Source organism: Squalius cephalus (assembly GCF_949319135.1).
Source record: "Squalius cephalus genome assembly, chromosome: 4".
Taxonomy (NCBI): Eukaryota; Metazoa; Chordata; class Actinopteri; order Cypriniformes; family Leuciscidae; genus Squalius; species Squalius cephalus.
Window position 1 is genome coordinate 35,803,275 of NC_137125.1, and position 24,025 is coordinate 35,827,299.

At 43.5% G+C, this 24,025-nt stretch overlaps 1 protein-coding gene across 3 annotated transcripts in view; it reads right to left on the reverse strand.

Annotated features, from left to right (window-relative positions):
* Window position 1: 1 nt before the first annotated feature.
* Window positions 2-24,025, reverse strand: part of LOC307156852 (uncharacterized protein) — a 44,890-nt gene continuing 20,866 nt past the window's right edge. The window contains exons 8-21 of one of the 3 annotated variants that reach the window (XR_013820828.1): window positions 23,431-23,473; window positions 16,720-16,870; window positions 15,744-15,767; window positions 13,397-13,494; window positions 13,223-13,305; window positions 10,509-10,559; window positions 10,220-10,425; window positions 9,944-10,043; window positions 9,388-9,535; window positions 8,263-8,360; window positions 1,817-1,961; window positions 1,594-1,714; window positions 676-1,494; window positions 2-594 (exon numbers count right to left, since the gene is read on the reverse strand). Coding sequence is in view for 2 of the 3 variants with exons in the window: in XM_079868533.1 (XP_079724659.1) it covers window positions 1,196-1,494; window positions 1,594-1,714; window positions 1,817-1,961; window positions 8,263-8,360; window positions 9,388-9,535; window positions 9,944-10,043; window positions 10,220-10,425; window positions 10,509-10,559; window positions 13,223-13,305; window positions 13,397-13,494; window positions 15,744-15,767; window positions 16,720-16,870; window positions 23,431-23,473 (1,567 nt within the window). In the remaining variant the exon portion in view is untranslated. Of the gene's footprint in view, window positions 1,495-1,593; window positions 1,715-1,816; window positions 1,962-8,262; window positions 8,361-9,387; window positions 9,536-9,943; window positions 10,044-10,219; window positions 10,426-10,508; window positions 10,560-13,222; window positions 13,306-13,396; window positions 13,495-15,743; window positions 15,768-16,719; window positions 16,871-23,430; window positions 23,474-24,025 lie in introns of all 3 variants that reach the window. The other 2 variants (XM_079868533.1, XM_079868534.1) reach the window with 2 other exon arrangements.

Genomic DNA, 24,025 nt, shown 5'->3' on the forward strand with positions numbered 1-24,025 from the left:
TAGGCTACATGATATCTTCCTTTATTTCAGATGAGAACATTTCTTAATACAGCATATATTTATATTGTTTTAAAATGTACAATACTGCCTACATTTAAACTCGTTTAACAAACATTTTAAAATCAAAAGTTTAACATTTAAAAGCAATTCAAGTGTAGATTTTACTGGAGTAATATTTTATTGGGGTATTTGTGCTTTTACTACTTGATTTGTGTACTTCATCCACCACTCCACTGCTAAAAAACCCCGGATTATTGTAGTGATTACTGTGTATGACTGTTCATTAGTAGTTACTTCATAGTTATTTTTCTTGAACCTTAATTAGTAGATACTTAATAGTAGTTCTTCAGGAGGTATGAGAGATTTCATTAGTTATTGATTGACTAACCGATACTTAACACAATCATACAATTCTATTACACACTGATTAGTTAACACGTCTTCCTTATTAGTTAACAGTAGTGACTTACAGTAAGTGTTAATAAATAATTACTAATTAGTTATTCAGTAATTCCTTATTAGTTATGCAGGAAGTAAGAAACGGTATTCTGAAGTGTTACCAGCAAAGCTAGTAAAAAGTGAACATTATAATAACTAATGCTTTGGTATACATGAGCCATCCCTTTAAAAACATTCCAGAGAGTAAAGTGAGTAAAGAGTGAACATTATAATAACTAATGCTTTGGTATACATGAACTATCCCTTTAAAAACCTTCCAAAGAGTAAAGTGGGTAAAGAGTGAACATCATAAGAACGAATGCTTTGATGAACTATCCCTTTAAAAACATTCCAGAAAGTAAAGTTAGTAAAGAGTAAAAAAACACTATGAAGAGTAAAACGTGAACATTGTATTAACTAATGTTTTGATTTACATGAACTAACCCTGTAAAAACATTCCAAAGAGTAAAGTTACTAAAGAGTAAACAACAAGAGTAAGGCTAGTAAAGAGTGAAGATTGTAAGAACTAATGATTTGGTGTAAATTAACTATCCCTTTAAAAATATTCCAGAGAGTAAAGTTAGTAAAGAGTGAACAACATTCCGTAGAGTAAAGCGTTGAACATTGTAAGAACTAATGCTTTGGTATACATGAACTATCCCTTTAAAAACCTTACAAAGAGTAAAGTTATGCTATAAATGATATACATGAATAATTGAACTGTGGATTTCTACAGTAGACAATTCCAGCAAATTTGCTACATTCTGTCAAAGCTTTCCCCATATGTAACAGCAGTTTGCAAGAGTGTTTTGAAAGACTCGTAATCTACCATATGGACTACGGGGAATGTTATGGTATTTGTGCAAGCACTGACAACTGGGTAACACACAGTGTGTTTTGGCATGTGCTGTAGACAGCAATGGTCAAATTTAATAACAATTTTAAATTTCTCCCTTTCTGATACAAGCAGATGCCTGTGAGCTTGCCCAGTAATCCACTGCATTATCTTTGGTTCAGACAAGGTTTCTCCTGCTGCCCCATCTTCTGGTTGTGTGTCTTTAGAATAAATAAAGATGAAATTAGAACTAATGTTTTAGTTTATTCATTCCCTTTTACAATGGAAACTACAACATTATACTATATATTAGTCCATACCTTCAAGTTCAAGAAGGAAATCTTGAAAGAATTCCATGATTTTTGATTCTTTCACTTGTTTAGTCGAACCAGTTGGGCTCATCTCTGGGGCCAGGTGGGATAAAATGTAATGGGAGTCAGCCTAAACACCAAAAATAAAAGCATAAAAATGTTAATATTTGCCATTTGTGCCATACTACAATAACCAAAATAAGTAAATGCTCAAAACTGTATTTCTACATACTTTGTCATTATATCCTATAACAAAGAGATTGTGACACTCCTGTGGCTTTCTCTGCATGACTTTAATAAGGTCGTATATCTCAAGGCCCTCACACAGTTGTTGCAGCATTGGGATACGTTTTGTTGTAATATGTAGAGCAAGTGCTCTGGCATAACAAAAATAAAGACAAAAATAAGAATGGATTAAAATGCTTCATATTTAAATGCAGGGCATTCAAAACTCCAAAGCAGATTATACAAGTTATTTGTAGAATTGAAATTAATTCTTTGTTTAAAGAACATTTAATGAAGGAGGGCACAGAGACGTTACATCAGCTGACGAATTGCGATCTTGCCTGAGAGCCCAATTACCTTCGAAGTGTATCGTGCACCCCACCCCGCGAAGAGGGGTATGAATGGAATTCAAGTTTCCCGCTGAGGAGCCAAGACGGTGTGTCCCGGCCATCCAGAGGGGGTACAGCAGTTGTGGCAATGGGATGTAACATCTACGTACCCTCTTTCAGGGAACAAGGTTACATAAGTAACCTAGACATTCCATTTCAGTCAGTCACGTTCGATGTTACATCAGAATGGAGCTGATGTATTGCTATCCCTCCTAAAGTGCCACTATTGCTGCCCCTTCCAGCCCCTCCCATAGGGAGAAATTAGTGGATTCCATCCACTGTCCAGTGGGCCAACATCTGCTTTGAGACAGCCTTTCCCTTCTGCTGTCTTCCATAACAGACAAAGAGCTAGTCTGAGGTCCTGAAACTCTGCCTTTCGGTCCACGTACAGGTGCAAAGCGCGGATGGGACAGTAAAGCAAGGGCTGGGTCTGCCTCCTCCAGTGGCAGCGCTACCAGGTTCACCACCTGATCCATGAAGGAAGTGTATCACACGTATCTGGGACACGTATCCGGGCCGGGGTCTCATGTAAGTTGGCCAGTCCGAATTCTAGGCACGATTCGTCGACCAAAAATGCTTGCAGGTCCCCCACCCTCTTAACTGAAGCCAGTGCAGTGGTTCGAAGGGCGCTCTCTATAAGGCTGTTAAGACCAAAGAGAGCTGCCAAGAGGGTAGAAGGTGAGGGCGCAGAGGATTTAACCTTCTCGTGCTACCTCAGGAACCTGATGATCAGGTCCTGTTTTCCCACAGACTGCGTCATAATGTGCGGCGATAGCGGCAACATACACTTTCAGGGTGGAGGGAGACAGCCTTCGCTCCAGCCCTTCTTGCAGGAAGGGGCAGTGGGGCAGCGAGGTGGAGCGCAGGGACCCGACCAGGAAGGCACAGCGTCCCGGAGTGGCGTGTGCGATGTAAAACTTAGCTGACGTCACGGCTGAGCTGGCTGCGCCTGTTTTTTTTTCTTTTCTTTTCTTTTTTTTTGCTGCAGGGAACTGGATGTCCTTGGCGAAGAGCAGACTGAGGTTCAGCTCACGATGGCCTAGCTCTTGATTGCCTCAGCCTGCTTCTGGACTGCCGAGAACTGCTGGGCACACTCCTCTACAGCATTGCCAAAAAGGCCACCTTGTGAGCTGGGAGCAGGGCTGGACTGGGACAAAAAAATCGGCCCGGGCATTTTGGCCCAGACTGGCCCACTATATGATCATAAACACCACCCATCTTTGCACGCTCTTAATTATTTGCATAACTCCTATTCCTTAAAACCACTAATGCCATGTAATGAGTGAGTATAGGAACGAGTGAGAGTTAACAGATGAAATAAGTAAAAATTTGACATTTATTAATACAGTTGAACTATACTCCACAGTGATGAATCCTAAAACAAGCTATAAGCTGCATTGGCATAGCAATACCAGTGTTTCTCACAAGATTTTTAGTAAAACTGTGGTGGGTGGACCTCGGTCCTTCTAGGGGGGTTCGGGGGCATGCCCCCCCTTAAGAAAATTTTGTGCATTTTAATGTTAAATTCATCAATCTGGTGCAGTTTGAGAGTTCAAAATTAAAAGCTCCAAATCATATTCAGTGTGCAAATTAAACAAAGAAAAATTCAAACCTCTTTTAGTTACAGTGTCTATTTACATTACACCTACTACATAATAATAGTTATAATATTAATCCAATGACAGTAATAGCCATATTTTGTAAAACAAATGCACTAAAAAATAAAGGAAACTTTCATAATTAGAGATAAGCACATTATCTTTTATTTTGACGCAAACTGCATCAAGCTGATGAAGGTCGGAAAACATATATTTTGACACATAAAGTGTCCGCTTTAAGGGCCTGGTTCTATTTTTTCACGCTATTTCTCTGCACATTCCTTGCGTTTCTTCTCCATCTCGCTGACTATTTTGACAGATACACACTGACACTGCTGCACGCTCGCTCACTCGTTTAAAGTTGTGATTGGGCCAGCCCAGTGTCAATCAAGAAAAGAACCAATGGGCCGCTGATCTACGTGTTTCATGGGCTGGTCTGTCAGAAGAAAAAAAACTAACACTGACTTTTTTTGACCAATGCATTACAACGGCACAAACCCAGCGCCGCCAATTAAGCAAAACAAAACAAAACGAATGGGCTGCCGATGTACACATTTTATGGGCCGTTAAAAAATAAATAAATAATAATAATAATAAAAATTATGTATGAGTATGAGATGTATCGGCCCAAAAAGCACGTCGGCCCACCGGGAAAATGCCCGGTATGCCCGATGGCCAGTCCAGCCCTGGCTGGGAGCATCGAGAATGCACACTTTATCGACATCTCGCACCCCTACAAGGTTTAGTCAGGGGGCACTTCAGCACCACCAAGGTGGACATCATCTGACCGAAGGCCAGCACAGTGACTTGATCACAGTCAGTCATCATGTGCAGTTGCAGGAACTCCAGCTCAGAACTACCCTCGTGCATAAGAGTGCTTTGGCTTAGTAAACTTGCAGGGTGCCATCGCATGCTGAGCGTAGGTGGCCTGACCAGCAGCACTGTAAGCCCCAGCAGTGAAAGCGGCTGATGTCTCACAGGTGCTGGATGGGAGCTGTGGATGACCCCACCAGGTGCAGCACATTGCGGGGATGCACTGCAAAGCACACTCCATCTGGGGAATCCCCACGAACCCCCTGACCGCCCCACCATCAAGGGTAGCAAGAGAGGAAAAACTTTTTAAGCAGATTTTGGCATGTTTGGCATTCCATATTGATGCCAATAAGCTTCCTGCCAAAGTTCTTCATGCACATCTGGGAAGAAAGGCAAAGGGGCGGGGAATGGCGATTTACGTGTCATGCTGCGCCCCCAAAAACTAGCCACGAAAGTTCAGAACGAGACTGAGCGCACAGCAGCCCGGGAAAGCATGGCTGTCAAATCCGATTAAGCATGAACAGAGGGAAGCTCAGTATTATCTTCATAATAGAGCATAATAGCCCTCTCTCCAATGCAGCAATCGACATCTGATCCTTATCTAGAGTGGCGAGCAACGCGCTGGGTTGCCATGACAGCCGGCGGCTCACCGTGGCAGCCGGCGGCTCGACAGCACACGACACGCTGAGGAGCGGGAGGTTTAAGGGGATTTTGCCCGGCGGATAAGCTCTCGCTGAGATCCTCGATCTCCCAAAATGTCTAACAGACCTGTGCTTTGTAAGGACATTAGCTCTAAGGGGAAATATTAATAATAATCCATAATTACCAATTATGATTAATTATTAATATTTGGGTCAGTTAATCAGATTAACTTTGAGGTAAGCCAAAGTAATATTACAATCAATTAATCAGTTCCAAAGAACTCTTTGATTATTCATTTATTCTAAGGAAAATGTATTGTTCATGGTCGCTGAAAAATAATTATTCCTTATGTACAGCAATTAGAATGTAGCAAGATCAAAATCGTAAAAGGGACTTTGTATGCAAACAGAGGATCAGAAACCAAATTCATAATCGTGCACAAATTTTATTAACTAAATCACAAACATAACTAACACTAAACAAACATAAATACATTCATACATCCATACATACATGCATAGGAAAAGGGGTGAGTGGTGTGGAACAGGAAATAGAACTATGGAATAAGATCTCAGTATGAGAAGAAGAACCATCAGCTTATTTCATAGCAATCTCATCAAAGAATACTTGCGGAATCTGTAGCGACTGAGACAAATCAGACACAATTATTTGCCATATGCACACACCAATCTTTAAAACTTCCATCCGAGAGCAGGGTCCCAAACCCCAGGCGGGGCGAAAGGGGCCTGGTTGCCATGGCCGCGATCAGATAGGATGTTTTATGACTCTCAGGAATGCTAACAAGTAACTAACTCTGCCACAGATATCAGAACAAACTCTCCTGCATTCATTTATTGATGAACTGACTGACATGAAATGAACAGGCATTCCAGAACATTTTGAGAATGATTTACTGTTGTGTGTTTTGTCTTTTAATAATTCTGTTGATACTATGATCTCTTTGATACTATGTAGTTATTACAAGACCAACTGTCTATGTAACCATGTTTGGTCTCGATAAATTGGTGCTTTGAAGATCGAAATGATTGTGTACATGATATGCCAATAGCTGTGCAACACATTAGAATTACTAAGAATCTTCCTTAGTAGTGTCATTAAACACCAATCCAGCATGCCAGTCCGAGTGAGCACGCTTAAGACAAAGGCTTGTAAATCCTGGTGACAGAAGAAACTCCCGCCAGACAGTCCACCCTTCTCATTGGTACAGCAAACCCAGAGAGGGGTGGCCATTCTCAGGCTTTATTAGAGACTGACCACAGTGACCGTGCTCTCTTCTCAACGCTTCTCATCCGACAACAAGGCAGCTTCTGCTGTTACTGGGGGAGGGGCTGGACCCCTTCCCCCCCACTTGGGCCCAGCTCCCTGGGCCCAAACAGGCCTGAGCAATGCCTGCCATGCTTTCATACTCCAAAAAGGGAGTCAGACTTTTCTTCAATCTAGAAAACAACTGCAACTTTACCATCACTGACTCAACGATCCACTCCTGGTCTTCAAGCCAGGACAGCAGGCTTCGACTCACAACAGCCATGTGCTCGAAGCCACCATGCTTTTCTTCAAGGCCATAGACCCAATCAACGAATCCAATCCAATCCAAGAATTTTCCACGATTGCAACTGCCATGCAAGTATTCTTTGATGAGATTGCTATGAAATAAGCTGATGGTTCTTCTTCTCATACTGAGATCTTATTCCATAGTTCTATTTCCTGTTCCACACCACTCACCCCTTTTCCTATGCATGTATGTATGGATGTATGAATGTATTTATGTTTGTTTAGTGTTAGTTATGTTTGTGATTTAGTTAATAAAATTTGTGCACGATTATGAATTTGGTTTCTGATCCTCTGTTTGCATACAAAGTCCCTTTTACGATTTTGATCTTGCTACATTCTAATTGCTGTACATAAGGAATAATTATTTTTCAGCGACCATGAACAATACATTTTCCTTAGAATAAATGAATAATCAAAGAGTTCTTTGGAACTGATTAATTGATTGTAATATTACTTTGGCTTACCTCAAAGTTAATCTGATTAACTGACCCAAATATTAATAATTAATCATAATTGGTAATTATGGATTATTATTAATATTTCCCCTTAGAGCTAATGTCCTTACAGCTTTTACACACAAGCGGCGTCTGGTCAACAGCAGAAGGTTGGCTACTCAAGCTTTCCGGATAAAGAGTCACGACCGGCATGCCGAAGTGGCTATGCTCTCATGCGAGAACATGAACCACCCACGAACGCTGTCTTATGCTTATACCAAGGCATGTGAGGCAGCAATCATGGCCGTCAGATGAGGACAGGAAACGACCGCATCCTAAAATGCACTGATGGGGCATTAATACACTCATTTTACGCTTGCTCTTTTAGGGAAAAGGCTCTTTTAGTGCTGAGGCACACAGGGGGAACGGTCGATGCAATAATGTTTTAATAAGCCTGCAGCGTGCCGTGCACAATGCTCTTTAGATGAACTGCAATAAATGCAGAGGAATTTTCGACCACCGCTGAAGCGCCATCACACCAACACTCTCTGAGGAGCATCTTTTTGGTTTGTTATACATACTCAAATGATGATTGCAAAGCAGAATCGTGAGAAACGCTCGGCTCAGAAGCGAAAGCTTGAATGTGCGATGCAAGCGCACAAGCATTCATACTCCTCTTCGCAGGGTGGGGTGCGTGATGCAAATCTCGTACGCCAATATCCATTTGCTTGTTTAGTTTACACTTGAAGGTGATTGGGCTCTCAGGCAAGATCCCAATTGGTCAGCTGACTGAAAGGGAACTACTAATATGTATGAGTCTGTATATATAGAAAGACTCATAGCTCCCATCAAGCAAGTCTACAATTGTGAGTGTGATATTGCTCAATTTCATCTGCTTCATATGTACTATATTACAACACAGTGTGCATTGAAATACCGGTAAGCGTTGATATTTATGTAAATGAACAATAACAACTGACAATTTTTTTCTCAGTGCTGACATACCTTAATATGCTTTTCTTGTGGTCAATGTTGATTGGTCCAGTGTAGCCACATTCCAGGATTTCTTTTGTGTAGTTGGACAGATCAGATGCATCTTCAATCTACAAGTAAAATTTTACCTTTAATAAATATTGACAAGCATGCTTCACTGCTAAATTTGTCTGATGGACAACATTGTCTGTCGAATGTCTCCAAGACGCTACGCACCGTATGACTAGTATGTCAAAGCTCAAATCACAGTCTTTTTTATACCCACCTAATTGATAAAAGTGCAAGTGTAGTACATTATATTGAAACGTATTGAGATCAAACAATAAATCGACTGTAGGACCTAGAAAAAATCTCATAATTAGTGAACAAAAACAATATCTAAAACTAGGTCTCATAAACATTAGATCACTCACACCAAAGGCAGTTATTGTAAATTAAATGATAACACATTATAGTTTTGATGTACTGTGCCTGACTGAAACCTGGCTTATACCAAATTATTATTTCAGTAGTCTTAATGAGTCCACTCCACCAGGCTACTGGCTCTCGTTGTGGCGGTTTTGCAACTATAGAGATATTCTTAATGTTACTTAGAAAACAGGACACAGATTTAACTCTTTTGAAGTGCTTGCACTAAATGTTACACTCGAATATAAGAAAACTTTTACAGATTTACTAAACTCCTTTGAGGTCAAGCAAAACGTACAAAACAAAAAAATGTTCTATATATCCTAATCATTTGTTAACAAACATGTATTCATTACTTCAATGAGCTCATTATTTCTGCCTTAAATTTATACATTGTTTAAATTAATACGTTATTAGCTTACTCTGCAATTTGTATATGTGCATTTCTGAAATACATAACTTGGACATAGTCACCTCTGATAACAGATCACTCTAAATTGTAATGTAGACTCGTGTATTTTCTGTAAAGATGCTTTGAAACAATATATATTGTGAAAAGAGCTAAATAACTGTGATTTGAATTTAATTTAATTTAATTTAATTTTAGAGCAAAACAAATTTGTCAGTGGCTTTATAACATGATAACAGTTATTCCAGCAAACTAATTTACTAATAGGCAATCATTAATAGAGAACTTATATGTAATGAAATTCTGTCAACAAAACCTACCATTTTGATTAGTGGTGATATCTCTGTGTCATGTGCATCATTCCCTTTAATGTTACCAGTTACAAGGTATTCGTAACACCACTCTTGCATAAACCGTGGTGCCGGTCCTCCTTGGGCAATGCTCACAGCAAATATTTGACCTGCAACTCTAGATAAATATATATATATATATATATTGTTTTATATATGGACAACAGCTCTTGGCACTAGTATAGAGTGGTGTATTTGTATAAACGTCTGTGTGTAAGCACTGTATGTCACTTCAAATAAAGAAAATAAATAATTTACTCTTGGGCAATTACAAAATTTTCTTTCTTTTACAGAAAAAAAAAGATAATCTGAATAATGTCTCGTCTGTTTTTGTGCATTTAATAAAAATCAATGAGGTTTAAAACCCAACTGAATTTTATTATATGGACAAAAACAGCTAAAGTTATTTTGTGTTTTGCTTCTGCAGAAGAAAGAAAAGTTTAGAATACCACGATGGTGAGTAAATGATTGAGAATGAATTGTGTGAATATGAAGCAAACTCAAAATCCAAAGGCAAGACACATACTTGAACAGCTCATTATCCAGATCATTGAGGGAATACTTAGGCATTTTTCCTTTCTTAGCATCACCTTCAAAGAGACGTTTTTCAATGCCAGCAACCATTGCTAAATCCAGAAAAATTATAAAATATCATTAGGCTAGAGAGGGGCATTGAAAAAAACTAAAACATCTGTGATTATTTCAGATGCAGACAGTGTATTTTTTAGAATAATGATATTGTAGGAATGGTTTAAACATTTCTACATGTCTACTAAATGCATGATTAAATCAAACTACACACTGGACAGAAATTCTTTCCTCAGTGCCCCTGTGTCAACTCCTGGCTCTCCCAGGAAGGTGATTTTCAAGGGATTGACAGGGTTTCCTGTTTTTTGACGTTTCCACAGCTTCAGACCTCTATCAACCATGTTGTCTCGTGACACACAGATTTCAAATGTATTTGTGGTGTTTATTTGTGCTGCTGCATGACGAATCACATCCTCCTCACTGTAAAAAAAAAAAAAGAAGATATTTTTATGACCTTTGCAATGTACTGTTTTGAACCAAAGCAATGAACATAGTCAGGTTACCATGAGATATTATCTGGAACTCCATTTTGGAATACTGGAACTCCATTTGGACTAATGTTAAAAAACAAAGCAAAAAGATATTAATTCATGTATATACAGTTGTTTACTGAAACACTTCAGCAATAGTATAAACACATTAAATAAATGTTAAACCTAAAAATGATCGTTGAGTTATGCATATAACTACTGTTCTCAGAAGGAGGGAAACGAGGTACAACACATGACTATGGGATATTGTGCTCTAGCGCCATCTGCTGAAGACACCTTTATTCATCCCTGAAAGGCTAATGACGTATGATGACGTGGACAGGGCTACCACGTCATTCCCCTTGTTCAGTCCAGCTCTTCACCGAGCCTCCAATTGCGCCGGGCTCAGAGGTGTTATACCTTGTTTACCTCCTTGAAAACATAAGTTATATGCAGACCTGTGCTCATTCAGTCGGTTCATTCGGTACAACACATGACTATGGGACATATATTCACGCCCTGCAAAGTTGCTCAACTAAACATAAGGGACCAGCACTGCAACACACCCCTTTATCAAGAGAGCGACGGCCCCTGGTTATAAAAACCTATGCGGTGAGCACGGACTGAGCAAACGTCGCTGCAGTGTCATCTAGCTGGTGAACCGGACAAACATGCAGAGTGACACCCAACTGGCATCCACACGAAAATCTTAAACCGTGCCATGACATTTCCATGCCTTCGTAGAGTGCATACACACCCCTCCAGGCAGAACCAACTCCTTATATGCTATAGATATAGCTCTCTACAATCCAATGCGAAAGATGTGGTTTAGATAGCTCCGCTTCCTACTGGCCGAGTTGAAAAACATGGCAAAAAGCTGGTCAGACGAGCACATAACCTGCATCTGCCCGATTGTACCTGCATACAACTCACACAGGGCACAAAGCAAGTCTCCTGTCTTCCTCTGAGTCAGAGATTTTACAGGGTAGGCAGCTCGAATGAGAGCGCACTCCTGACATGATTTTAGACATATACAGCAGGTCCCTGCATAGGGAAAGACAGTGTCCTTAACAGCAACGCCATGATGCTCGCCCACCATGTCTTCGCTGGCCAGCAAGACGCCACCAAAATCAGTGAAAGACCATCCAGCAGAGTCCTAGGCTATACATGCGACAGAGCATCCACCCCCAGTGGGGCATTCCTGTCCATAATCAAGAAAACAGAGGGGGACACATGTTTTCTGCAGATACAAAAAGAACCACATTGGCCCTGCCCAGATCTGCGCCACTTCTCAAGACTGCACACGCCACACCAGGTCCACAGGTCTGCCCCGTATCAAGAGCGTCCATGCCAATTGCAGCGGAGAAAGAGAGGGAGTACCCCTTGCCTGCTTATTTACCACACCACTGTCGTATTTTCCATTTTCACTAACACATTTGCCCTGCTGGGCCAAGTGTTTCAGCACCAGGAGAACTACTTAAAAAAAATGATGTGACTCTTTTACAGCGCAGTCGACGACTCTCTTCTTACAGAGTTTATCTGACACATTTGTTGTCACTACTACACATGACATAACCCTGCCCAGGGAGATAATTTCTGTCAACATATTCAGGTTTCCCAGGGGATCTGGGGCTGAACGCACAACGGCATTATTGGCACATGCTTAAATGTCGCGTGGCATGCAGTACTGAGTGCCCAGCGCCTCCACAGCCTAACTTATGCAGACAGCTGCGAAAGACCTCTGTCGGCTCTGCTCGGAATCTATCTCCAGACCAAGATATAACAGCCCCTTTTGAGATTTATCAGGAATTCCAGAGCATGCAAATGGAAAACAAGTGCAAATGTTTCTGGCACTGCTTGTTCCCTGCTGTCTGCAGCCAGGAACAGTTTGCTGTTTGTTTAACCAACGCAAATCTAAGATAGGGTGGAAGTAAAGGCACTTTGCTGAGGAGAACACAGATTTCCTCTCTCAGTACTGGGGAAGCCCTCTCAGACACAAAAGTTGCAATTACTCCACTGAAACAGAGGGGAGCATGAAAGAAACCACAGGACAATTCCAAACACACTGGGCAGTGCTCATGAGTATACCTTAAACACCCATATGCCATAGGACAGGGGCGAGAACATATGTTCAGATATTTTCATGAAAAAGTTTATTATCCATTTGTTAGTTGTGCTAAACTCAAGCTAAAAACTTTTCTTTTATGCCTTTTCCTTTAACAAGAGTCCCCACCGTGAGTTTTCTGGGAAGGTGGCGTGTTGGAACATTTAGTTTGAGAAAAGCTTATCCTGAACTTGTGCTCTTTTCTGCCTTAGTTTCGACAAGAATCACTTCCGTTGACTTTTCTTCTTGTGGCATGATTATCTTCTTGTGGAAAAATGTGGCATGATGGTGTTCTAGCAGCACGGTGAAGAGCTGAAGAACATGGTTAATGAGGCACGAATAAAGGTTTCTTCAGCAGATGGTGCAAGAGCACAATATCCCATAGTCATGTGTTGTACTGAGTGAACCGACTGAATGGGAACACTCAACCTCATGCCTTTCAAGACCCAGAGAAACAACTTTTATGTTTTTTTATTTTTATTTTATTTTTTTATAAAGATTGTGTTTTTAGCACTGCCACATTTAATTTGGTCTCTGTATACAGTTTAATGTAGGCCTGTTCATCACTCAATGATCATATGGCTTCAGAGAACAATAATTTGAGGTGTTTTTAAGCTTTAATGAAAGTCACTATTACCATTACCTTTCTCCACAGAAGCTGGCATGCAATTCTAATTCGGACACTGGAAATGTTACTGTGCATATTGGGCACTGGTCCTCAAGTACCTAAAAATCAAAAACAAAAAATATTTGCAGGGACAATTTTGTACAAGTAATTAATAATTGACAATGTTCAATTTAGTTTTTGCTTGTGTACCTCCTGAGGGTGATGTTTAACACTGGATGATGTTGCATCATTGGAAGGTCTATGGTTTTTCCTTGAAGATGCTGCCTCCTCTGTCAACACCAAATCTTCTGAGAGAAAAACAAATTATTTTGTAATTAAAATAATAAAATATAGGGGGAAAAAAGTCTTCTTAAGGCTCAGAAATAAATAAGTTGATAACAGTGCATGTAAATTTACAGTGCATGTAAATCTTTGAAAATCTTTATTTTTCTTTGTGCTCTTCAAACACTTTTCATCACAAACCCACAAATTTTGCTCTTTTTTTTTTTTTTTTTTTTTTGCAGCTAATTACTTCTGTTTGTTAGCTGCCTATATCTAGCGGAAGTGATTAGTGCTGGGTGTCGGTTCGTTACTCTTGTCACTCTTGTTTGTGCTCTCTTATCCAGTGCCGGTGTCTAAGTTTCCTTACGGAGTTATTTCCGCAGTTAGGAATAATGGAATAGGATCGATCTCGTCTGTGTTTCCAGTCTTCTGGAGATTGTTTGGAGTTCTCTTCATTCCAGTTCCCGTTTGGCATCCCCCACAGTATTATTCATATCACTCATCCTCTCCGCTCTATTTATATCCTGGTCGCCCGCCTGCTATACGTGGTGTTTTGAGTTATTCATCTGTTCAACTTGCCTTCAATAAACTGTTTGCTTGCATTTGGATCTACGACTCTCATTCTGACAGTTTCTCAGTGGACGGTCTGTACCCAACAGGATGAAAAGCAATTTCTATTGGTCACTATCGTTTGAAGTGGCAGGTTGGACACGGCCACTACGTTTTCCCGCTTCCCATATACTGGGTAAGATAACTAATTTAATATCATAAACTCAGTGACAAGTGTACTGAATTATTCTCTCTACTTATGCTCTACCATCTAAATACGTAACGTTGGCTAAACCAGTCTGTAGTTAGTGTTTCCGGTGAATAGATTTGATTGCCTAACTGTATACAGTACTGCCCTACAAAGGCAAAAGACCTTAAGTCGCTAGAGTGTGGAACTGAGAAAAATGACTTTAAAGATTTTTAGTTGTCCCGCCAAATTAATTATAGGTAGGACACTGGAAATCTGGCAAATAGATGTTTTAGTAATGGAAATTATATACATAAAAAAATCTTGAGCTCAAACTTGACTTTTGACCACTATTTTAAAGTTACTGTACTCTGCCTTTGTATTGTCAGCAAAAAGTGAGAAGTCATGCCAAGGCAAAAGGCAGTAACTTCCACATTATCAATATTTAGTTGCTGATCACCATTAACAAAATCATTATAGTAACACCTGTATAAAATCTAGTGATCATGGCATTTATTTTGTATGATTTACAATTATTTATAGCCATCTACTTATTGCTATCCTGTGCTTTGGTTGCATTCTGATGGCATTATTAATACATTTGACATGACAAAATACCTATTAGTCCAGCGTTGACTCGATCGACCGCGTTTAGGGCGGGGCTGAAGGCGAAGTTTTGGCACTCTGCCAGCTAGTTTGCCAAGCTTTAATTCTTGGTTGTATTCATCTGATACGGCAATGTGTAACGTTTTTCTGTCAACTCTGCATAATCCTTCGCGATCGATATCGCACGTTTGTCGATGGAGCAGACCATACTAAATGTTCTGACCGCTCTGAGAACATCAGAAGTTAGAGCGACTGATGGCAGCTGTACAAAGTACACAGGCTACACCGTAATTTAAATTTTAATGGACATTAAAACAAAGGCAGATAACCGTACAATCTGGTAGGTAGCATTATTTGATTGAACACCGGCACAGTAACTTCATATTGACGCGCGGCTAAACAAAGGCAGAGCACCGTAACTCGTAATTTGAGCGTTCCAAAACAAAGCCAAAGAGCGGTAACTGATGTTACGGTGTTCTGCCTTGGTTTCTCATGGGCTTTTGGAAGTTACTGTTAAGACAAATCATTATTTTCTCGAAAAAAAAACGGAATTGATTCAAGATACTTATCCACATGATAAAGAAGGTCTTGAATGTGCCAAAAATATAAATAACTCATTTTCGACCAAAAACGAAGTTACGGTCTTTTGCCTTTGCACGGCAGAGTAGATAGCTGCCAGAGCCCCCAATACTATATAGCTCCATTTAACAGCACCAGGTGTTCAGAGATGTTAGATTATAGCTCCTTGTCAGCATTTTATTTATTTTATATTTATAATCGATTATAAGTAATTATAATTTGGGGGCTAACTGTCATAATAATAATGCCACAATAAAAAATCATTATGGTCCTAAAAATTTTCCTATGTAGTCCTATGTAAAGTTTAGTCTAGACAGAATTAACATTCATGTAATTCATTAGTAAACAACTTACCATTAGGTGGTTCTCGTCGTTTTTCTGCAAGACAAAATTAAGATGACGATTATTACTAAATTCATAACTGCATGACTTAAAATGTAAGGTTTCTTAGTGATTGGAATTTGCTCCCAGTCTGTCACAGTTATGTTCAGTTTGTCTTAGTTATCATGGACTTTTTGTTTGTTTCATTCATCTTATGTGTTTATTTGTTTGATTTTCCCGCCACTCCTTTGTTTCTATGGTAACTGTTATTAGTTAATTCTGTTAAGGTGCACGTCATTAATTATCTTGTTTGAGTCATTACTTAAGTTCTTCCTTTATAGTCTTTCAATTTCCAGTCACTCTAACATTTAGTGTGTGTTGCTCTGCCAGTTTGCCTGCTTATTATCATTAAAATTTTTGTTGGAACTCTATTCTTCATCTTCGTCTGTTTGCCTGCAACCCCCCGTGACACACAGGACATGAACAGCTCCGAATATAACATCACGTGTTGTCATCTCGACTTCTGACTCATTCAAACAGTAGTGAACGCATAAAAACCTTAATTACCCCCCAAAAAATTTCATCAAAACATTGATGTAATATTTTGCTCATATTTCCCACCCGAACAATGTGTTAAACAAATAGCATCCAATATCCTTGTCCAACGACTTGCTAATGCACTTTAAAGTCCACTTTAAAGTCAAACCAAATTCTTACTAGAGGCACTACAAGAATTTCATAGATATACACACATCATCAGCCCACAGAAATCTTGTGGTAACAATAGTTTGGATGCAAGCCTTCTGATTGGGTCACTGCAAAAAAAATGGTTTTGTTTTTATCACTGCAGACTCACGCAAAAGGGGAAAGTTACCTACTACACCACCTCGGGGGTCCTGAAGGACAAATTATTTAAATATTACTTATTGTAGTACAACATACAATCTTTCTTGCTTAGATTAGTTCTAATATCACAACCTGGTAGCTGCACCCAAACTCTTGGACTCACCTTGTCGAAGTTCCTTTTTTACAGCCTCTAATCCTCCTTTCTTCTCAATGAAGTCATAAATGATTTTAGATATCTCTTTGTCTTTGAGCTGGTCCTCAGAAATGCCACACATGTCAAAAAACTGCTTTAGCTCTGGGTCCAGGTTATTCATCTGAGAAAAGACAAGAAGTGAACCATCAACAAATGACTAGAAAGAATCAAAATACAAATAAAATCTAAATAAAATCTGAATTAACTTCCGCTTCTTGAGCAGCAAATCAGGATCTTAGAATGATTTCTGAAGGATCATGTGACTTGAGTAATGTTAGACTGGTGATGCTGGAGTAATGCTGCTGAAAATTCAGCTTTGATCACAGTAATAAATTGACGTTTTTAATATTCATATAGAAAACGTCTCGGTTACGTATGTAACCCTCGTTCCCTGAGTTCAGGGAACGGAGACGTGTCGTCGGGGGAGTTCCCTGACGAATTGGGATCACGCTAGGGAGACCAATTGCCTACGAGTGAATTAAAACGAGCCAATGAAAATTGGCATGCAGGATTTGCATTCTGCAGCCCGCCTACCAGTGCGGGTATAAAGAGGCGGAAGCAACGCATGCATAGTGCTTTTCGCTGAGGAGCCGAACGGTGTCCAGTCCTCCGCGAAGGTACAGCAACATGGCGAATGGACGCCTCGTCTCCGTTCTCTGAACTCAGGGAACGAGGGTTACATACGTAACCGAGACGTTCCCTTTCGTCCTGGGAACTCCGACGTGTCGTCGGGGGAGTTCCCTGACGAATTGGGATCCCTAATAAAACACCATGGTGCTGGCCCCTTCCAGCGCCCAGCTAAGCTACCCTGCAGCAGTTTCTTGTAATAAGTTGCGGGAGCTAGCTAGGGAATCACACTGCTGTTCCGCAAGACCCGCTCAGTGGATATTGGATAACACTGGGAAAGTGTGCCCTAACCCATTAAAAAAGGGGGGGAATGCTGCGGAATCCCCAGCCTGGCTGAGGAAGGCCTGGAATACACATATGTACTAGCCCAGTGGGATAGTGAAACATATGGCAGTCCCTGAGGTGGTCCCAATCCGAGGGAAGTGGGATCGTACTCAACAGGGACGACAAAACGAGTCTGTCAAGGGGAAGACACGGCTGAACTGCACGTGGCATCATGGGTCACCGTAGAGACAACTGGATAAAACACCCAGTCTACTAGCAACTCCTACTAGAGGTAGCAGACCTGGCGCCAGGCGGTCCGCCACGCCTGGCACCGGAGGGGTGATGGAGGAACTCACGAGGCTCACCGACGTTGGGCGCCAACGGAGCAAAAGACGCAGGTATCCGGCCGAGGCGCGGAGTGGTGTAGCAAGCCGACACAACCTATTCCCTCGCACCACTGGCCGTAGCGAGTACTCGGGAGGAAACAGGTTCCACACGTAGGCTATAGAATCTAGCGAACGTGTTCGGTGTCGCCCAGCCCGCAGCTCTACAGATGTCTGTCAGCGAGGTGCCTTGAGCCAAAGCCCAGGAAGCGGCAACACCTCTAGTAGAGTGAGCGCGCAACCTGGGAGGACAAGGCTCACCCAGAGACTCATATGCTCGGGTGATAGCATCCACTAACCAGTGGGCTAACCTCTGCTTGGAGACAGCCTTCCCCTTCTGCTGGCCTCTGTAACAGACAAAGAGCTGATCTGAGGTCCTGAAGCTTTGCGTTCTATCAATATAAACCCGCAGGGCGTGGACAGGACAGAGAAAAGCTAGGGCTGGGTCTGCCTCCTCCTGGGGCAGCGCTTGCAGGTTCACTACCTGATCCGCGAAGGGAGTGGTAGGAACCTTGGGCACATATCCGAGCCAGGGTCTCAATACAACGTGAGAAAGGCCCGGCTCGAACTCTAGGCATGATTCGTCGACCGAAAATGCCTGCAGATCTCCGACCCTCTTGAAAGAGGCCAATGCTAACAGGAGCGCTGTCTTAATGGACAGGATATTAAGCTCCACTGTCAACAAAGGCTCAAAGGGAGGACTTTGAAGAGCTCTAAGTACAAGAGCTAGGTCCCAAGAGGGTACAGAGTGCAAAACAGGAGGTGGATTTAACCTCCTAGCACCCTTAAGGAATCTGATGATCAGGTCGTGCTTCCCCAAAGACTTACCTTCTACTGCATCGTGATGCGCGGCTATTGCAGCGACATACACTTTGAGGGTGGGGGGAGACAGCCTTCGCTCCAACCCATCTTGCAGGAAGGAAAGCATGACTCTGATCGGGCAAGTTCGGAGGTCCTCCTGAAGGGAGGAACACCAATCGACAAACCGGTTCCACTTCAACGCATAGAGACACCTCGTAGACCGTGGACCGCCTGGGGATGGAGTCGCCATTCTCCTGGCAGCGAGGCAGCCGTGAGAGCTCATCTGCCACACGGTTGAGCTCCCTTCTGACTCCATAGGAGGAGGTGGGAGGCGAGTCGCGACATACGACGGGAGCATAGACCACCTTGATGGTTGATGTACGCAACGGTCGCAGTGCTGTCCGTACGGACCAGTACGTGCTTGTGTCTGAGACCCCTTGGGGCGACACAAGTCTAGGCGTACTGCTTGCAACTCTAGGCAGTTGATGTGCCAATGCAGCTGGGGCCCCGTCCACAGACCCGAGACTGCATGCCCTTTGTACGTGGCCCCCCACCCCACGGCAGAAGCATCTGTGAAAACCACAGCATGCCTGGAAACCTGGACTAAGGGCACTCCGGCCCGAAGAACGCAGGATCCGACCATGGGGAGAAGGTTTGGCGACAGTGCGGGGTCACTTTGACCCGGAACGTGCCGCTCTGCCATGCCCACCTCGGGACTCGATCGTGAAGCCAGCGCTGAAGCGGTCTCATATGTAACAGGCCGAGCGGCGTTACTGCGGCTGCCATATGCCCCAGGAGCCTCTGAAATTGTTTCAGTGGAACCGCTGTCCTGCCTCGAAAGGACCTGAGGCAGGTGAGCACTGACTGGACGCGTTCCTCCGTGAGGCGCACAGTCCGGGCGACCGAGTCCAGTTCCATACCGAGATAAGAGATCCTCTGCATGGGGCAGAGTTTGCTCTTGTCCCAGTTGACCTGAAGCCCCAACCGGCTGAGGTGCCGAAGCACCATGTCCCTGTGATCACACAACACATCTCGTGAGTGAGCTAGAATGAGCCAGTCGTCGAGATAGTTGAGGATGCGAACGCCTTGTTCTCTCATGGGAACAATGGCCGCCTCCACGACTTTTGTGAAGACGCAGGGCAACAGGGCCAGCCCGAAGGGAAGGACTTTGTACTGATCCGCTCGACCCTCGAACGCAAACCTTAGAAACGGTCTGTGTCGAGGAAGAATCGAGACGTGAAAGTACGAGTCTTTCAGGTCGATCACTGCAAACCAATCCTGGGGACGGATGCATTCGAAAATGATCTTCTGCGTGAGCATTTTGAACGGGACTTTGTGCAGGGCCCGATTCAAAACTCGCAGGTCCAGGATTGGCCTTAACCCACCGCCTTTCTTGGGTACAATGAAGTAGGGGCTGTAAAACCCGGACCTCATCTCGGCAGGAGGGATCGGCTCGATCGTGTCCTTTGCCAGCAGGACATCGATCTCTTTCCGCAAGACAGGGGCATCCACTGACCGCACACGGGTGAAGTGGATGCCTCTGAACTTGGGAGGCCGGCGTGCAAACTGAATTGCATAGCCGAACCGGATGGCGCGGATGAGCCATCGGGACGGACTCGGAAGCGCTAGCCAGGCTTCTAGAGACCGTCCCAACGAGCCCACCCGAACCACCGGCGTACCCGCGGAGGGGCAGTGAGGTGGAAGACAGGGACCCGGCTCTGGTGGCGTTGTAGCGACCGAGAGCGGGGTCTGGGCGTTTTAACTTGACACCAACCTGCTTCCACCGGGGGGCAGACGGCAGAGAAGGCCCGTGGGCATTCTGTTGCGGGCTGCCCGGTGGCGAGGGGAGGGGGAGAGACGAGGAACGAGGCCCTGACTCCTCGTGTCCTGGTCTCTGTGCCTCCGGGCCCAGCTGCAGACAGGAGCGAGCTATCTGCGCTATCACTGCTATCTGCGAGCTGGGGAGAGGGGAGCGGGAGTGGCGCCGTTCGAGGGTGGCTCGCACTGCCATTCTGACCCTCTCGAACGGAGGAGTCTTATTTTACTGCCAGTCTTGACCGTGAGGGGAAACAAGGAGCGAGGCCCGGGGGCATCGAGTCCTGGTTTCCGCCTCCTCGCCCAGCGAGAGACGAGAGTGACAAGGCCGTAGCCCTCACTGTCATCTGAGCGCTGGGGCCCGTGAGTGACTCAGAGGAAGTGGACTGCTCAAACTTTGGGTACCGCTGACTGGATGACCAGCGGCAGAACAGAAACGAAATTCTCCACCCGGCCCTCCCCTGGGGGAAGGAGTGGTGATGACACGCACTCCCGAAGAGCAGACGTCACATACTCTGGGTCTCTCCTCTCAGGGTCGTTTCCCTTCCTTTTGCTGGGGGGAAACGAACTCCGAGCGGGCTGGTTTTGAGGCGCTTCTGGACCACCAGTGTGGACATCGTCTGACTGAGGGCCAGCGCTGTGACTAATCACGGTCAGTCACTAAGCGCAGCTCCACCCCGAGTCAGAACTACCCACGTGCACTGAATGTGCAGGGGTAGTGAGAGAGGAAAAACTTCTGCAGATTTAGGCATGTTTGGCTTGCCATATTGGCACCAAAGTGCTTCCATACTTCCAAAATTGTTCACACCCATCCAGGCACTTTAGAATAGCCCAGGAAAGTGTGGCTGTCAAGTCTGAATCTTCAGCATGAGAACACACCATTATAGTAGGAACTCAGCATCATTTTCAGAGTATAACAGCCCTCTCTCCGATGTAGCGATCGGCATCTGTCCTCCCCTGGAGCCCCGAATGAAATGCTTGGTCCCTCATGAGAAGGACCAGAATCCCATCCGAAAGCCTCGACGGCACACGGCACGCTGAGCGGAAAAAGGGGAGACGAACAACGTGCTGACGTGGTCATGCACTCATGAGAGAACATGAACCACCCACGAACGCAGTCTCAACACACTGATTAGGCATGTGATACAGTGATCGTGGCCGTCAACCAGGCATGCAAGACAGTGAATGTGGCCATCGCCTCGATGACACACGGCACGCTGGGCGCTCAAGCCTTCAGGCAAGGCGAACAACGTGCCGACGTGGTCATGCTCTCATAAGAAAGCATAAACCACCCACAGACACAGTCTCAGCATGTTTGCGATGTGCTAGAGGAGTAGGAAGCTCATGAGGGTCTTTCACCTGGCGAGACGTTCCGCACTGTAACCCCCAGATCACCAAATGCTCATTAGCCAAATTAGTGCTCCGCTTTTTAGAAAAGGAACTAGATTGGGGAATAAGTAAAGGGACTCAACCTCGTAGATGTACACGAGTCTCGATCGCGCATCTAGAGCGCCGAATGATGCGCGCTGGGTTGCCGTGACAACCCACGCTGTCAGCCGGTGCTCGACGGCACACGGCACGTTGAGCGGTTCGAGCCATTAAAAAGGGGAGACGAACAACGTGCCTACGTGGTCATGCACTCCTGAGAGAACGTAGTTCCACATTAATGTTCCACGAACGAAGTCTCACACACTGATTAGGCATGTGAAACAATGAACCGAATGAATGAATGGCCGTCAATGAGGACAGGAAACGATCGCATCCAGAAACACACGAGTGAAACATCCTGAAAAGGACGCGATCTTCACTCGTGTTGCTCTTTCAGGAAGAAAGTACTCTCTCTATTGTGCTGAAGCACACAGGGACCGAACGCGGCAACACAGCGGGGAAACTGCAAGCCCACTGTGCGCACTCAACCGTTTACCAGCTGTGAAAACAGCTTTTGAATTAACAGCGTGTAGACGCAGCCGGCAGACATGAAATCGCGCGGTCGCTGAAACGCCGTCTCACCAACACAGAGAGATCCCCTCCCAAAACAGCAGACTCGTAGAGCATAAGATAGATACAATCTTAAAGCTCATTCACTCAGAGAGGACACAACCGGTCGGCTCCGAAGCTAAAAGCACTATGCATGCGTTGCTTCCGCCTCTTTATACCCGCACTGGTAGGCGGGCTGCGGAATGCAAATCCTGCATGCCAATTTTCATTGGCTCGTTTTAATTCACTCGTAGGCAGTTGGTCTCCCTTGCGTGATCCCAATTCGTCAGGGAACTCCCCCGACGACACGTTGGAGTTCCCAGGACGAAAGGGAACATGTATTTTCGGTGGCCACAATATTTTAGCAAATTCTTCAACCACAGAAACAGACGAATGTGCTGCTTAAAGTTAATAATTATTTCCTCTGATAATGAAAAACTTCCCAGCACTCCTGCAGATAGTTTACCAGCACAATCCCACCATAACCCAGAATAAATGCCCTTTATGTAATCTCTCATTCAGAGGAGTTCAAATTAAAAACTAGCGCACACAGATCTAATACACACTGCCAATGAGTGAAATATGATCCTTGATTTTTGGGTGAAGGATTGCTTTAGATTATGAAGATAAACCCCCTGCAATCACTTTGTGTTAGAGATGACTTGAATCATATCCCGTCATGACCTCCTGACTGTGATGAAATCGTGTAAACAACTGCATCTTAAGATGACATGCATGCAACATCGAACATCACGACTTTATGCGTTTCGCAATAAATGCTAACATGCAAACATGCAGTGGCGGAAATACTTACATCTAAGCCTGGGTTGGGATCCCATCCTACATGGCCAACATGCCTGAAAAAAAAAAAAAAAAAAAAAAAAATAATATATATATATATATATATATTTCACTCATCTTTAACATGATTCCTGGAATACAGCCGCCAGATTATTACGTCTGGGATATATTAAAAACAAGTGTCCATCTGGTTGCACTTTCTATCACAACATAGTATTACAATATAGTACCTGGTATTAAGATGGGTTTTGGTTGATCGGATAATTAGCGTACAATGCTAAATACAGGTGTAAATGGGGTCTTAAATGTTTTGAGCCTGTCCACTTTCGAGAAATTCCAGAGGTTGTTGAAAATGCATTTGACCGGATTGCGTTCGTCGTGTAAACGCTTATGTGGTCGAATGTGTTTGAACAGCCATAAAAGACCACCTACTCTCCGCCTACCAACTTGTGTAAACAGTATGGGAAGCGCGCAAGCCAGACAGGATTTAAACTTTGTCAACTGAAGACCCAAGTTTGGTTTGAAGATGAAAACGTACCAAGCACAATGTTCTCTCGCCATTCCTGATTTATAACACACACTCACAGCGTTCTGCATGGTCTTGTGGC